Source organism: Pleurodeles waltl, chromosome 2_2 (genome assembly GCF_031143425.1).
Source record: "Pleurodeles waltl isolate 20211129_DDA chromosome 2_2, aPleWal1.hap1.20221129, whole genome shotgun sequence".
Lineage (NCBI taxonomy): Eukaryota > Metazoa > Chordata > Amphibia > Caudata > Salamandridae > Pleurodeles > Pleurodeles waltl.
In genome coordinates, this window is record NC_090439.1 from 514,609,319 (window position 1) to 514,626,696 (window position 17,378).

The 17,378-nt window shown below is 47.7% G+C and overlaps 1 protein-coding gene across 2 annotated transcripts in view; it reads left to right on the forward strand.

Annotated features, from left to right (window-relative positions):
• Positions 1-17,378, forward strand: part of IMPACT (impact RWD domain protein) — a 219,914-nt gene that overhangs the window by 117,760 nt on the left and 84,776 nt on the right. For both annotated transcript variants that reach the window (XM_069220038.1, XM_069220039.1), the window contains one exon: positions 5,625-5,710. In XM_069220038.1, the coding sequence (XP_069076139.1) occupies positions 5,625-5,710 (86 nt within the window). The remainder of the gene's footprint in view (positions 1-5,624; positions 5,711-17,378) is intronic.

The following is a 17,378-nucleotide window of genomic DNA, read 5'->3' on the forward strand; positions in this document are numbered from 1 at the left end:
GATATCCGTCAGGGACCCGGAGTCAGCAAAAGAGTTATAAAGTCATGTAAGCAATGGGGCCAGTCTTTGCAAAAAAACTTAATAAAACTGTGGCGAATAGCTATCAGGCTTGGGGGATTTCATCAGTTTTAGGAGGGCAATGGTTGAGATGACTTTCTTGATCTGAATGCGTTTCTTCCGACCCTCAGTGTCATGATGCGAGAGAGGGGTAGTCAGAATTGCCTTGAGGGAACCAGAGAGATCACAGTCATGGCAGTCAGATACTTTGTATTGTGTACTTTAGAAATCTTGGTAAGCCCTTGCAATTTGAGCGTCCCCGCAGACTTAAAAGACCGAGCTGGTATGTATGATTTGGACAGTTCCTGCATGGGTTTTGGCCCTGAGACTGTGCAAGCATGCAGCCACAGCGTTTGCTCCCTAGATAAAATGTATGTTTTAGGGGGTTCCGTTACGTGTTCTGCCCTGTTGAAGTCAAGTGTTTAAGGAGTAGGCTGCCTTTTCCAGTTCCCTTCACACTCCTGGGGCCCAATGGGCTTATGTATGGGCAAAAGTTCTACGACTTTCTGCTCCTGCTTCTGTCATCTCTCCTGTCGGTGGCGATTGTCAGCCGCTGAGAGTGCTATCAGTTCCCCCCATACGACTAGTTTCAAAGTCTCCCATATAGAAGCCAATGATATCTCCCCAGTATCACTGTTCAGGAGAAAGTCAGTGATCACCTTTCACAACATTTCTATTGTTGGTTTGGACTGGAGGAGACTATCCCAGACTGGCCAGTGGGAAGCCCAAGTTGGACAAGAGTCTAACTGCAACACTACAGAGAGAGGAGTGTGGTCAGAGAGGGACATGGGAGCAATGAAGGCTTTTTGGATGACTGTTTGCAACGCAGGGGTCCCTAAGTAGTGGTTAGTGCAGGCATAGATTTTTTTGTGCCGCAGAGTAGTTGTGTAGTAATGTGTTAGGATGGGATAGACGCAAGATCTGTCCTAGGCCGCAGTCAGCGAGCCATCTAAGACCCTGGGTTGAAAAGGCGCCAGATTGGCCGAAGCATTGGCCAGAGCAGTCCATGTTAGTGTCCATAGCTAGATTCAGATTTCCCCCCACCAGTATAGTGGCGTCAGGAGATTGTAACACAGGTGTGAGGGCTCCCATGATAACTGATTCCTGTTGTTTGTTGGGTGCATACATGGAAACAAGTGTAAAGTGGAAGTTAACCCAGCTGTAACCTATAGGCCAGGAGTTGCCCTTTAAGTTTGACTACCTTAATCAGGATCTCTCCCCTGAAACCTCTGGAGAGAAGGATCGACACTCCCCCCTTATTCGTAGCATAGAACCTGAAGACCAGTACTTGCATGGAAACCACTAGGATGTCATCCTATTTACATCTTTGGACAGTAAGTAGGTCTCTTGTAGGAAGCATATATCATTAACTGAGTGTTCTAAGAGAGATAGGACAGCAGACCGCTTGGTTGGGTTATTGAGTCCCCACTCATTGAGGCAGGTCATTTTGAACTCCAGTAAGAAGACATGAGGCTCTGTGGCGTGCTATAAAAAGGTATTGCTATGATGTGAAATATATAGGGCTGGCATGATAATGAGTGGTTGGTCTCGGAAACCTGCTTGGTAGCATCGGTAGGTCGTGAAGTGTGAAGGAGTAAAAACAAACAAGAACAGTTTTCCAACAGAAATTGTATCAAAACAATAACAGTGAAAAGGCCATTAGCAATGGAGGGATGCCTATTGGGCATGGTCTGGTTAGACAGGCAGGGTGCGCCTCTTGGTAAGCGTATTTATTCAGCGAGCCCTCCGTCATCACAGGCCGTGGTTGGAAGGGAGTGACCCTAACATGGTGTAGGTGGGCCGAATGCAAGTTGTTGATAGGTTTGAGTTTCCCGAAGTGGCCTTGCTAGCCCCTGAGTCTAGGCTGTCCAGAATCGCCAGGCGTTCCTCTGACCCAGAGCATGAGTACTTCTTACGTTTGACAGTCTTTTACCATTGTGGTGCTCTTATCAGAGAGCCAAGGAGAGAGCCAAGGGTAGAGTGGGAAGAGGAATCGTCTGGCAGGTTAAGAATGCTGTTGGCCTTTTTAAGCGTTTAGAGTTGATGGACATGGCCTTCCCAGCAAAAAACTAGACTGAAGTGGTGTCTGCAGCCATGAGACACCTCTTTTGAGCGCAGGAAATCAGTGACCAGTTTAAATTCCCTGTGGCGCTGGAGGGTGAGGAGTGAGATATCTTGGAAGAGCCCAATAAGGTGACTTTGGAAGTGTATGGGTTGTTTAGCTCTGGCTGTCTTCAGGATATCCTCTTTGGTTTGAAAGTCACGTACACAGGCCATGATGTCTGGTAGTTTTGGCGTTAGGGCCCCCAGGGCAGCTGACCCGGTGCACTCTATCCAGACGCAGTTCAGAGTCCTCTGCCCAGCCCAGGATTGAGCAGAACAGTACCTCTGTGTAGCCCTGGATATCAGAGCCCACGGGGGTCCCTCTGAAGCAGGTGTTATTGCGTTGGGATCCGTTCTCAAGGTCTTCTGCCTGGGTCCGAAGATTGTTGTGTTGCTCGTGGAGGCAAGTAATCTCCTGTTGCAGCATTTCCTCCGCTTTGCCTCTCGTGGATTTGTTATCCTCTAAGGCAGAGACCCACTCTCCTACCAGAGGACAGGTCCTATCTTACCTCCCACATGTTTTGAGAGACGTCTCTTTTGAGGTTCTGAATGTCTTCAGTGAATAAAATAGGGAGGCCAGGAAGGCCCGGGTCACTGGTCTTGCTGCGAGTTGGGGGCCTCCTCCACATCCGTTTGCAGAGATCAGTGCGGGTCTTAGGCTGAGTCTTTATAGGAAGCCGATGTGTAGCAGGTGAGCATGTCCTGGACCGATTGGTCACAGTTGTTTTTGGCCACTGCCATGGCTTGAGGTGCGAATGTGCATGTGTGGACCCTGTTCCTTGTGCTGTCTATCACGCCTCGTAGCAGGGGGTCTCTCCTGGGGCAGTGTTTCAATGTGCAGTGGAGTGTCGGGGGCAGAGTGGTCCGGCACCGCACGGTGGTTCGCTGGTGCATGCAATGGCCCTAGGCTTGAGTGGGAGGGCAGCGAGGCCCATCCAGCACACACAACTCCTGTCTGGACCGCCCCCACAGAGTACCCCTGCTGGGTGCTGTCCTCTGCCCCTGACTTTCTGTATTCACTGTGCTGGGTGCTGTTTGTCAAAGCTTGTCTCCAGTTAAAGGTGCAACTCAAAGTTAATATTGCTGCACCGCTATGGACCCATTTACTGGGCAGAGAGGGGGCTCCTTCTCTGAGCTCTGGTTGTGGTTGGGATAGTCTGGTCAGCAGTCCTCACAGGCTGCTGCTCTGTGGGTCTCCGACCCCCTTTTCATTGTGTTGCAGGCAATATGTGATGTTGGGGCCCGAGGGAACACTCCTGGGGCCCATGTTGCAGTCACCAGGCAGGTGGGGCCCCAGCCAGGATCCAGTGAGGTTCATCCATTTCAGTCCCCCCCACCCCCATCTGGGGTGACTTGCCTCCTCGTGTGATGTTGCCAGGGTTCAGGGCCTGATCTCAGAAAGCTCCTACCTGCGTCTCTGGTATCACCGCCTGGGTGCCGTGGGCACCATATGGGACATAGCATGGGGCATTAAAATGGCCAGAAGGGTCTCCTGGGGTCAGCTGGCTCGTCCTCTATGAGCGCAGCAGGAGAAGGCGGTATGGTGCGGCCGGCAGCTCCCTGTCTCCATTAGCCACTATCTTGGTCAAAGCACGGTGTGCCGCTCTGGCTGTGGCAGTACAAGCAAAGTATCCCTAAGGCCTGGAGCTGTTTCTCAGCTGTTTAATGGCAGTCCCTGGAGCCCGGGAGAGGGGACGTGCCGTGATGGGATAGCCTGGGGCACTGCTAGGCATAAGTCCTGAAGGCCTGGGTGTCAGAGAAGCAAGTAACATGTCCTACTCTGCCGTCATCCTGGCCACCCCCCCAACTTTTTTTGCTCCTAAAGGTTTGGAGTGCATTATTTCTGTTAGCAGGTCTGAAATTGCAAAATTACCTGCATGAAGTGAAAAGGTCTAGGCCAATGGCATTAGTTCCAAGCTAAAGTCCTATGCTACTCTTACTGAAAACTAAAGCAAAGAACATATCAGCTGCTCTACTCCCAAGAGCCATGTTAGTGGAGGCACAGTGGCGGGTACATGCCATCAGATTCCCTTCCCTACATGGGTCAGCGAGCACTTGATCCTACATGGATCTTAAAGGGCCTGCACAGAGATAGGTAAATTACTTCACATCTACCCTTAATCTAGGAATAGACATTATATTGTACACCCCAATGCTCATGCCAAGTGGTATTGGTATACGAAACCTTCATTAGAGTCAGTGAACTATTTTGCCTTACTTGCCTTTTGACTAAGAATAAGCGTAGTATTAAATATGTTCAGCTTGGCCTTTCACACAATACAAGATGGGGTTGTGGGAGGTCAATTTCCATTTCTTTTGGACTAAAGTGTGTATCCTTGCTACTAGCATTTGTGGTGAGTGTGTATGACAAGCTTTTGCGGGGTGAGTTTGAAATTTATTTTACGAGTCTTGAGAGAGGAACATGGCAAGGTTCTCTTACTTAAAAGAACACACCCTTTTAGGTTACGAAAATGCTGACGTAAAAAGACTCATGCGAAAGGTAAGGCTCTAATACAGGTTACTGATGTAGCATGTGACCCTGCAAAATACCTTGGTAAAAGCACACTAAGCGTTTGCATTGACCGTGAAAACAGCAGGGACATATACAGGGAAATCCTGCATGTGGCCCCTTGGTTGGTTAAGATGATGCTGATGGCCTTGCCACATTAGAACCATGATAGTGTTACCAAAGTTTGGGAGGACCGCTTGGAACGAGACTGAGTGCCTTTTACATGTTGGTAACACATGCAGGAATTGCGCTCTAAACACGCAAGACCAATAGAATATAAAATGGATGGATGTTGATAGTGCACAAGAAAAAAATATAATGGAGTATGATTTAACTAAATGTACATGTTGAAGATTGAAGAACAATTTGAACCTTTTTCATTTTAAGTTGGATGCACGGTGGGTGAGACAACAAAAATGTTGCCCACTAAGGACGTGCATGTAAGGATCTCAGTGTTGAAATCTGAGTAGAAGGCACCCATGCACATGCTGACAAGCTACTGTTGTTTCTCTTTAGTGTCTGGTGAATGAGGCTGATAAACCAAAAATTATACAGTTTTGTTGATATATCTTTGAGTTTTTATCCACTGAGTAGTGGGTGCTTAAGCAGAACTATCTTCACTCTGAGCTGAAGAACAGTGTAATATTTGTATATCCCACCTGAAGAACATACAGTCTTTTTCTGTTGAATGATCCCCAGTAGTTGCCTCACAGCTCTACAGGCTTGCTTAGCACGTCTTAGTTTGTAAACAAGTTTAGAAAATAATTTGAAATACACTTGTTTTTTGTAAAATGCGTTGTATTATGTCACTTATTGTAAAGTTGCGAGCTGTATCACTGCCATCCCCTCACCACATGAACTTCAGAATAAGTCTACCATTTCTGTGAGTGTTTTGCAGGTTGGAATGGGGTCTTTATGATGACGCTGAAAAGGTTTTGTTTTGTTTGTTTTCTAGGCAATGCCTTGGCGAAAGTATTCTTTACCAATGGGTGGAAAAGATTCGTGAAATACTTGTAGAAAAATCTTGCTTTGTTGATTCAGGTAGAGTAGAATGCGTATGATTTACTGAAAGGTTTGTGCCATATTATTCATTCTGAAAAGAATCATTACAATAATGTTCCATCATGAGTGACTTTGCCCCCTTACAGTGTGTATTTGCCCGTTGTCTTCAAAGTCAAAAACAAAACACAGTAAGGTCAGGAAGAGCTTCTTTATAAAAAAAAAAGAAACAAACAAAAAAAACGTTGTTTCTGTTTGTCTTTGCAAAAAATTCAAAATAATGTTGCACAGTACATATAGCGTGCACCTGTGGTCACACAATAAGGGATAAACATGTGATATACCAATAGAGACTGAAGACATTGCGCATATGTGGGGTGTCACGGGCACAACTTAAAAGCAGAGACACAGAAGGAGTATAAAGGGGGCATAGTGCATGTACATTCTACAAAGATCAAACGTCTACAGGGAACACAGAAGATCAGGAGCAACAAGCTCAGTCAGCGGTATCCTCAAAGACATCACATTCTAAAGTTAACAGATAGTCACTTAAGGGTTGCTAAATCTCTTTGGCCCTAGAAGCTGTAGGCTGCAGTAAGGCGTAGATTTTTCTGGTGGTGTTGCACGAAATTATGTCTTTCAGCCATTCATTCGTGGTGGTGATTATACTGCTGCCCAACCAAAGGGCTATCCGTCGCTTGGAAAATAGTAATGTGATGGCAGTGAAACACCTATGACTGGGTCTCAATGGATTAACATAACCTAATAGTGCCAATAATGGATCAGGGTCAACTATGTGCTCTGTCATGCCTGGAATCAAGGCAAAGATTCTCACCCAGTATGTACTAATAACAGTGCAGTTCCAAACAAGGCGCATAAAATCAGCATAGTTAGTTGCACATTCAGAGCATTGGTGTGATCGGGCAGAATCAATCTTCACTAGGGCCTGTGGTATAGCGTATGCACTGTGCAGATACTAATAATGTAATAGTTTGTGTCTATGGTTGGAGACATTTTTTGTGTGTGTCCCAAATCGTGCTCCCACGCCGCACAGGACTTCTCAGTACCTGTTGGCTTCAATGCCAGGCAACACTGGGAGTCTACATCTTTCTGTAATTGAGGTCACTAGTGTGGTGGGGGGGGTTGGGAGTCAGCAGGCTGTTCGCTTAATGTGGGTAGTTTGTTGTGCATTGTACCGTGCAGTTGGCAGGGATAAAGTGATCCATGAGCATGGAGACCCCTGTGGCCATGACTGCAGTGTGTGTGATCACCTGGCTGCCCGATAAAAGATCCCCCATTGTGCATAGGTAGTGAGTTTCCAGAGTACGCTACACTCGTCTTTCTTGGGTCAGTGGTAACAAGGGTTATTGATGAGTGGAAAGGGTGCAGAGTATAGCATTCTACCTCCCAGGCATCTCCGAAGTTTGGACCATGCCCAGCTGGTCGTGGAAAGCATTTGGATGTCTGCAGGGTCATATGACAGCTCGAATGGCAGGAAAGAGGGGTATTCTCTGGTTGGTTCCATTCTGGTTTTATGCATGAGAGTCCGGCATCAGGGTTCTGCCAATAATATAAGTGACATTGTGCCTCCAGATAATAAAAATTAGAATTCGGGACACTGAAGCCACCTTACCTGTATGGAAGTGTCAGAGTATCCCATTGGCTCCTAGGGCATCAGAAGACTCCGCAGAGTGACAAACTGTTACCTAAGGTGAACGGAATATTCAAGAATAAATACAGAAACTGCAGAAGAACTAGCATTTTAATAATAGTGATCTGCCCTGCCAAAGACAGTGACAGATTAATCAATTTTTCAATCTGAGTGGTGAGTTTGTCGATTGCAGGGCTATAATTCAGATTTATCATGTACTCTTTCTGTCTATGAAGAATAATACCTAGGTATCTGGGGGTGTCCACGCACCAGCTGAGAGGATAATCTAGGTCAAAAGGTACAGCAGGTCATTGAGTGGAAAGAGTTCGGATTTGCTCCAGTTTTTATAGAGCCCATAAAAGCGACTGAACCAAATAATCTCTTGGATAAAAGGGGAGAGATGGGTGACGGGATCCTGAACAACTAGCAAAGTATCATCAGCATACATAGATACAAAAAGTGGTCCTCTCCGACACTGCAATCTGCTGTGCAAGGGGTGTTCCTAAATTTGTTGGACCTATGGGTCCAGGGCAGTGATGGAATGCTAGGGCGACAAGGGGTAGCCCTGACGGGTCCCTCTAGTCACCGAGGACGTATCCTTGAGGGAGCTGTTAACTCTCAGATCAAGAAAGCCATGGGGGGGGGTCCCAGTTTAGCTAAAGTTGCCCTCGGGAACTGCCCTTCCTACGATACAAACGCCTTCTCTGCATCAAAAAGTGCAACAGCCACCGGGAGAGTTGGGGAAATGTGGTTCAGGACAGCAAATATGGAGCGGAGATTGGTGGTGTCAAGCGGTGCAGTACAAAACCTGTCTGGATGGGCAATATGATCTGTTCCATCAAAAGAGAGACATGTGGCAGTGACCTTGGCTAGTGTTTTGTTATCTTGATTCAGTGGGTGCAGTTGATGGTCAATTGGTACTGCGGCCTCGCACTCAGGCTCACCTGTGTCCCTTATCGCCGCGGGCCTCCGAGGGCTGCATCAAGTTGCAGCGTTCATTGGCATGTTGTTTTCTCAAATCCACGCCCTCAGCAGCCAGGAACGCAGCCACCTGCAGCAGAGAGCATTGTCTTCAAAGCAGTCCATCTGGAGCATGAGGATGATCACAGATTACCACCAAACAGCGACAAGTTTGGGCATTTGGTCCCGGAGCTTCAGCACTGTGCGGCTATCTCGGTCACTGGCTTGCCCGTGCCCCCCAAGAAGAGCTTTTTAACCCTGTAGATTAAAAAAAAAAATCATTGAAAATTATCTGTGGCTGTGCTGCAAGCATCTTGCATCATTAAGGGCCTGGGAAATCAAACTGTTACATATTAATAACTGACATCCCTGGAAATGGTTTCCCTGAATGGTAGCATCCCAGCAGTTACCTGAACAAACTCACAGCAAATTAGTAGCAGTACCAGCTTTCTAAAAAAAATGGTTTGGTTCCTTCTCCACAGGACTCTTTATGCACACCCTGCCACTTTCTTCTAAGCCTTTGCCCTAAAATGGTGTAACTAGCACCATTAAAAGTACCTGCATTATGCAGCTATTTCACTATGTAGCATGCAAGTTCGCCATAAATCTTTTGTCTATGCTAGAAATCGAGTCTTTAGGTGGCAGAGGTATGCACCCTGTCCAAGTAGGGACCATAATCCTAGTCAGGGTAAGTCAGATACACACCCTAAATTAACCTGTGCTCACCCTTTTGCTTGGCACAGAGCAGCCAGGCTTAACTTAAGAGACAACGTGTAAAGTATTAGTGCAACACTTAAGAACAGTAAAACAGTGACAACTCCACACAAAAGTAATCCACACCAGATTTGAAAAATAGATCTCAATTTAATGAATAAAACAAGCCCAAAATGACAAAAATCCAATAAGTAGAAGTTTAGATATGAATTTTATAAAGAATAGCTGCAAGTGTAGTACTTAGGAACTTAAACGGCCAACCGGAGCTATCTGGTCATGCTAAACCAGGGTAAATCCAAAGTCCAGACCGACCGCAATGGAGTCTGGGCCAGCTACAGGGACCAACCTTGTCGTGCTAAAACAGTACCTTGGATAGAGAGTTGTGTTGACGTTGAACATCTGATGCATGGATCACAGGAGGTGATGCGAACATGATACGCTGGTGCCTATAAGAGTAGTCAGGGGATGTGTCCTCATCGAGCCTCGCAGTAACTGATGCGATGTTCTTGAGGTGCGGTGTCGAACCCTTTGCGATGAAGGCAATGCATCGTTGTTGAGTCACAAAGCCAGGGGATGCGAAGGTAATGTGCTGGAGCTGATGATGATGATGCGTTGATCCTGAGCCGCTCAGTCACGATGTGAAGTCCTCGTCCTCAGAGACAACGGTCATGCTTCAGCATCGAGGGAGGATGCAGCAGTTCTGATCAGTGCAACGGCTCTGATGTGTCAATTTTTGTAGACGAACAGATGCAAAGCCCACTTTCAAGGCCATGGACTGGATTGGCACCTCTTGGCAGGGCAGGGCTCTCAGTTGGCAGAGTCCAGCAGCTGAAGCAGGATTGAAGGAAGTCTTTGATGGCCCCGAGACTTCAGAACAGGAAGCAAGCTAGAAAGCCCTTTGAGCCACTTGGCTTGGGGATGAAGAGATGCAAGTCCAGTCCTTCTCACTCCCAGGAAAGGAGGGCTTCAGGGCAGGCACAGCAAAGCAGGAGCCCAGGAAAGTCTGGCGAGTTCCAGCAGAGGGGCAGTCCTTTCAACAGCTCAGCTGTCTTTCTTCTTGGCAGAGTATCCTCAAGCTCAGAAGTGTACTGATTTGATAGGGTCAGAAGTCCTGCTCTTATACCCAGTGGTGTTCTTTGAAATGGGATGACTTCAAAGAGGGGATTCAAAGTGCACACAGGTCATCCATTTCCTGCCCTGGCTCCAGACCCACTGCAGGGGGTGAGCAGCTCTTTGGGTGGGGACAAGTGCTAGTGTCATTTCCTCTGTCTCATCTAGCTCAGAAAGGCCCATCAGCCTGGTGAGGGGCCATCAGGATGTAAATGGCACCCCTCAGCTCCCTTTGTCTAGAAGAAATGCACAAAGCCCAGCTGTCACCCAACCCGGACGTTTACTGGAGGCAGGTAGCAGGCACAGGACTCAAGAGCTGAAAAATGCCAACTTTCTAAAAGTTGTAAAACATAAATTCAACTTTACCCTCAAAGAAGATTCATTACAAGTCAATAGGTACCAAACATGACTGTCTTACTACTTCTCAATCAGGGATTACCCTTAATAAATGTATTAAGGAATACTCATGCTATCCTATAATAGGGGTAAGCCTCACAGTAGTGAAAAATGAATTTAGGAACTGTTCACTACCAGGAAATGTAAAACTAAGAAGCATATGTCCTGCCTTTTACTTACTCAGCACCCTGCCCTATAGGCCATCTAGGGACTACCATAGGGGTGTCTTATGTGTAATAAAAGGGATGTTTAAGGCTTGGCAGGGGGTTTAAATGCCAAGTTTTCATGGCAGTGGAGCTGCACACACAGACTCTGCAGTAGCAGGCCTGAGACATGTTTAAACGGCTACTTAACTGGGTGGCACAATGAGTGCTACAGGCCCACTACTAGCATTTAATAAACAGGCCCATGACACATATAGTGCACTAGGGACTTATAAGTAAATTTAATATGCCAAGTGGGGATACATGTTACCATGTTTTAGGGGATTGAGCACATACACTTTAGCAGTGGTAAAGTGCCCAAAGCCCTAAGGGCAACAAATACAAAGTCAGCAAAAAGTGGATAGAAAAAGGCAAGAAGTTTGGGGGTGACCCTGTCGAGAGGGCCATTTCCAACAGTCTGGGTTGCTGTTTTGTGGGTTCAGTTCATGGATTGGTGAAGCTAATCTGTGTTATGCAAAAACAACCAAAGATGACCTGTCCCAGTTCTTGGAAATTCACCCAAGCAGTGTTGGGTTTGAAGGGAATTAAAAATGCAAGGTGGTCCCCCACAAGCTTGATACCGTGGAGGTCTCACATTCTACCCAACACAGAAGATGCTTTGGCTCTTAGATGGAGATAACCAAACTAGAATCCTGTCTGTTGGCGTCAGAGGGGTTTTATGCGCTGCACCCAATTCTGCGTATCGCTTGTTAGTGAGCAATACTATAGTCTGACAAATGAAGATTGTCATTCAATTTAATACTCAAATTTCTTACTGAAGTAAAAGGTGTAGGGTGGGCCAAGCTCACCTGGCCACCAACAGCTGGGATCTGGAGAGTGTTAAGCCCCAAAGTAAAGGATTTTCATTTTATCTGAATTTAATTTAAAACAATTATTGCCCATCCACTTAGCTACATCTCTCAAACAGCATTTAAAAGAAGTCAGAGAGATGGCGTGCTAGATGGCTGTACTGTTGTGAGGCTCCTGCCGTCAGGGGGGAAAATTCGTCATTTTCCTCCCTTATTTGGCCCCATCACAGCTAAAACCCTGACAATCTACAACCTTGATGACTGCAGCGATCCAGTCGTATAACCCTGGTTGGAAATGATACTGCACATCCGTAGATCCTAGTCTGTTATACCCCAGCCCGCATGGACAAAATGGTGGCTACCCTTTCAGTTTGAACGCGCTCATCATCACTTGCCAGTATGTAGAAGCTGCCGCCTCCCTGAAGGATCGGGAAAGGACGCTACGTGCCGGACCTGTCGTAGGTTGCTGCTTACAACTATTGTTACAAGCCGGACAGTGAATTGGATGAATCGGACGAATCGTCTGATGCCGTACGCAGGTGTGTGGCTGCTGGGGGCTGGCGGGACTGGTGCAGCCTGCCTACCGATTGCCTTGTGGGGCTTGGGGCACCGGAGGTGAGTGTGCTGGCCGACGGTTCGTGCATTGCTGCGCTTGTGGATGGGGCAGCTGCAGCCCACCGTGGGCCATTCCTGGAATAACGAGGCAGTAGTCAAAGGTATCGGCTACATTGCTATGGGCCTCGGCTAATGGCTGATCGCTTGCTGTGACCTGGACTGTGCTGACCTTGCAACACTCACCCAGGGCCTCCGCCCTGCATCTGCCTGCTTGCCGGTGCCTCTGGGCTCAGCGAGGTCTCTCTCGGTTCAGGGCCCGGCACACCATCCTGACCAGCTGCCCCCAGCAGGGGACCGCATTGGAGCGTCGGGGGAGCACATCACCACGCCTCTTGAATCATCTTCCCCCTGTACACACAATGGCGATCATGCTGTTGCCTTGATGGGTGCAGACCTGCGGGGACAATCCCTGTACAACGCTTCTGCTATAATGCTGCCACATTGTAAGCAGGCCTCTCTACTTGGACATCACAGCCTCACTGCTTGAGCCTCCAAATTTCCTTCTATTGTAACACTGCATTAGTAAATAGACTATAATAAGGGATATCTAAATTCAGTAGTCAGGTGGTAGTTATCTCCTTTTGGCCTCAGACTTGGCTGGGCAGTGGGGCGCAGTGGATGAACCCAAGACTGCTCGTGCCCCCCCATTAGAAAAACTGAAAAAATGAATTGTGGGAGTGAGACAAGATTGAGCAGCCGAAACACATTCAGTCACTATCATGCCGCAAATACTAGTTTAGCAGTGTTCCATCTCTTGGCAAACTGGCACAATGGGTTGCTATAGTCTCCCCTTTCTGCTGTCCCTACAAAAACAGTGGCTCGTCGCTCAGGAACGCCTGCTGCTGCTGGCCCCAAGTAATTTATCCTTCACTTAACCATCATGGGAAAACACGAAAGGCGGCAGACTTAACTCCAATTTGACTCGCAAAGAGCTGCTAGGCGCAGCTGATCTTCCTGTCTAACCAAATGTGGAGGATGCATCTGCAGAGAACCCTGGTGGCGCAAAGACATGGCGGCATTACTTCTGGCCATGCAGCAGAGCCTTACATCTATCGAGGAAACAATAGACAACATGTGCGCCAGGATAGATTTAATCACAAATACTGCAAAAACATGACAGTCGCATAACAGAGGCTGAGCAGAGAATATCAACAGTAGAAGACACTATCCCCCAACCGAGGCGAACAGCTGCTGAATATGGAGAAAGTATTGAAATTCATCCCTTCCAAAAATGAAGTTATCGAGGTGCGATGTCGCAGAAACAACTTGTGGATATTGGGTATTCCGGAATCCATCAATACTGGAAAAATGGAGGAATATGTGGTGATGCTGCTGATCATGCTCCTTGGTGCCAAATTATTCTCAAAAATGCTTATGGTCGAACAGACCTACCGGGCCTTGATAGCTCACCATTCGCTGGGCACCCTGGTGAGACCAGTCAACGCTAGGCTTCTGAACTCTCGAGACCGAGATGTTGCCCTTTTTTGGGGGTGGGAAAAGGTCATTCTCCAGTATGATGGCAACACCCTGACCATATACCCAGACTTCATAGTAGCTGTACAGGAGACGCAGAGGAATTTTACACCGGTCAGGCCGAAGCTGAGTCTAGCCTCTAGCCTCCATACCATATACTTCACATTTCATTCCAGGGTAAAGATCATATTTTAACGTCTCCACAGCAAGTAACTGAGTTTATGCATCGCAGTGCCATACCCTCATCCCTGGCAGGCTCAACAAATACATCATCTAGACTGGCTATGCCAGTGTCAGAGACTGGCTGATTAAGCACCTTGGGGACCTACAGTACTCCTGGCTCAACTATTTTCAGTGACACTTTGCGGACATATTTCACAGGTGCCTTGATTGTGGGCCCCTCGATGGGCTACCATGGGTCAGCTCGGGTGCACCCAGACTGTCCCCTAACTTTGCATTAAGCCCACTGACTCATCCTATTCCCCTATGTGCTAAGTAATTGCAGTGGCACTATGGGCTACCTCAGGGACCATATGCTACACCCTGATAACCCCTGTTCATGCGGGGATAAACCCGACAGACTCTCTGGATGACCCCCTGCGGGAGATCCCCCTAACTCATTTCAGTTGTAATGTACTGCCTTGCTCTCTTAATCATTTTTTCTTTACAAAATTTACTGTCTTTCCCTGTCGTATTTCTCTCTATCTCGCTCTTACTCTACCCTTATCCACTTTACACCCCTCTGTCTCCTCCTGAAGTTTTCTATTTCCTCAAGACGTTCTCTCTTAAAAACATGTGTCAATGTCACTGTGTTGGTATTATGGATCTTGTTCTGTTAAGACGTTTATCGGAGGGTTACACATTCCTGACAGGATTGGGCTGTCAAGTATGGGAGGTGGTTGGAAAAGGAACTGTTTGACTAACGTGCACATGCTCTGCTTCTGGTGATGCCACTCTGCATATTGTTCGCTGATTTGCGCCTCTGCATATATTATATCCCATGTAACCTCTACACCTGCCTTCAGATGGCTAGTACCGACACTGCCGGGATCAATGCCACACTAATAAAATACAACTGGCTCTCCTGGAATGTCAGAGGATTGTGTGATCCATGTAGACATAAAGGGCCTCATTTGGACCTCGGCGGTCTTTTCCCAAGACCGCCGAGGTACCGCCGTGCTGAAGACCGCCAGTGCAGGCGGTTTTCTGCACAGCGTATCATGACTGCTGGCAGCCCTTCGCCCTTTTCCGGACGGAGAGCTGCCAGCAGTGATACTGGCGGTCAGCGGTGAAGTGGAGGCTGCTCCACCTCCACGTCATCAGAACACCGCCCACCGAATCACGCCCCAGGATTCGGTGTGGTGGTGTTCTGGTGATGGGGAGCTGGCGGCGGAGCAGCCCCCATGGATCCCGTTCCCTCCGGGAGGATAACTGGACCAGATAAGGTGATCGTCGGTTAGGGGAGGGGGGTGGAGGGGTGTTGTGTGCGTGCATGGGGGTGTGCGTGGGCGTGTGTAGAGGGGGTGTATGTGTGCGTGTATGCATGCGGAGAGTGTATTGTGTGTATGGGAAATGTGTGTGTTTATGTGCGTGTATGTGTGTGTGTATGTGTAGTAGTTGTGTGAGTGTGGAGGGGTATGTGTGTGAATGTTTGGGGGGTGTGGGTCCTACTACCTTTGGGGGGTGGTAGGGGGGTCGTAGGTTTGGGGGGAGGACTCTGGGGATGGGGTGGGGGGTTGGGAGACCCCTATCGGTGCCAGGGAACTAATTCCCTGGCACTGATAGTGCCTACAGCCATGGATTTTGTGGTGGTACAGAACCCCACGAAATCCATGGCGGTATGCGGGGTCATGATACCGCCGGTGGTGTAGTGACGGCCGTCGGGCTGGAGACCAATTCTCCAGCCCAGCGGCCGTTACCACCCTGGTGGTTGGAGTGGAGAAGTGGCGGTTTGGCATGGCGGTCACCGCCATGCTTGTAATTTCATTTTTTTTTACCGCCGGCCTGTTTGCGGTATTACCGCCACTTCTCCACTGACCGCCAGGGTTGTAATGAAGGCCATAATCACCTATCTGGAAAGACAAAATATCCATATCGCCCTATTACAGGAACCCCTTTTTAAAGGATTCGGCATGCACAACATTTGTGACTCGATGGGCATCCCATAGGCAGTTTTCTACTTTCTTCTCTTATGCACGGGGAACTATTATCCTTATTCATATGGGAATCCCATACACACCACTGGGCGCTATGAATGATGACCAGGGGCAGTACACATTGATGTGGGGGCGGCAAGCCTCAACATTGGTCACTTTTGCAAATTTTTACGGCCCCAAAACAGACGATCAAACATTCTTTGATAGACTCTGAGGATGGATTGTAGACATTGGTTCCATGGATGTCATGTGAGGTGGAGTCTTCAACATATCATTAAATGTGACATTAGATAGACCAGACACCCAAGCCATATATCATGGTACAGCAGCAAGACGTATTCGAGAAATAATGGAAGAGCACAAATGAGTGGATGCATGTAGGGCACTGCACCATTCAGACACGGAAGGTACCTTCTACAATAGTTGGCCATGCTTAGACTATTGGCTGGTTTCCAAGCGACTGAGTAGCTGGATACACAAGGTCACTCACCTGGCATATAAGTACTCTGAAGTCCTAATTGAATTGTGAGCCACACACTTGTATCCCTAGGGGATCAATTGGATGCTATCCCCTACTTTGTTACTTGACACTCCTCTTTGAGAGGAAACAAGACAGGAAATTGCAGATTTTTTTTGATCGGGAGAAAGGCTCAGTCCCGGCAACAGGTACTATGTGGAAGACCTTCGAGGTCACCTGCGAGAAATCTGTCTAGCTAAGGGTGGTGGGATACTGAGATCAATACACAATCAGCTTAGTAAATTGGAGACCAGCTTAAAGGTGTTTGAGTCTAGACTGAATGCTTCTATAGACCCCAAACTTTCTCAGCAGATACGCCTCACCATGTCCGAGTATCGGGAAATGGTAGAAAGGTAGGTTCTTTACTGTGGTAAATATGTAAAAGTTCGGGCCTGTGGTGAGGGTGAACACCTGGGACACACGCTGGCGACCATGGTCTGTAAACCGCGCTTCACAAATGATATCATGGAGACACAGGATGCAAATGGTACACTGCTTAGAGACATGCCAGATGTCCTACGAGCATTCTCTACATTCTGTGGTGCTCTGTATACGGCTTGTAGCCTGCAGACCCTGGACATTGATGCTTATCTTGAGGATGTGGCACTGGGATGGCTAAATGATGGACAAAGACAATTCTTGGCAGAATTTGAAGATGACCAAATCAGGGCGGCCATAATGCAACTGCAGTCTAGCAAGTCCCCAGGCCCAGCCGAGTTGCCTGATAAATTCTGTAAGACTTTTATTGATGCCCTGCACCCAGTTCCGAAATCGGCCCATCAAGAGGCACAGGAGCTGGGCCTCCTTTCGCCCTTTATGCGAGAGGCAATGATTATCACTCTACTTAAACCAGGAAAGCCGGCAGAATATTGTGAATCACATAGGCCTCTCTCACTCAGTAATTGTGATGCCAAGATTCACACAAAAATCCTAGCTGATCAACTTTTCCTGCCTATGTCCTTTCTGGTTCAAGCAGACCAATCGGGCTTTATACCCAGACAGTCCACATCACATAAATTGCGGATCCTTTTTGTGCTATTGCAAGATATAGATCCAGATATTGCTGCAGTGGCAGCCTTTCCAGACGCCACAAAGGCTTTAGATTA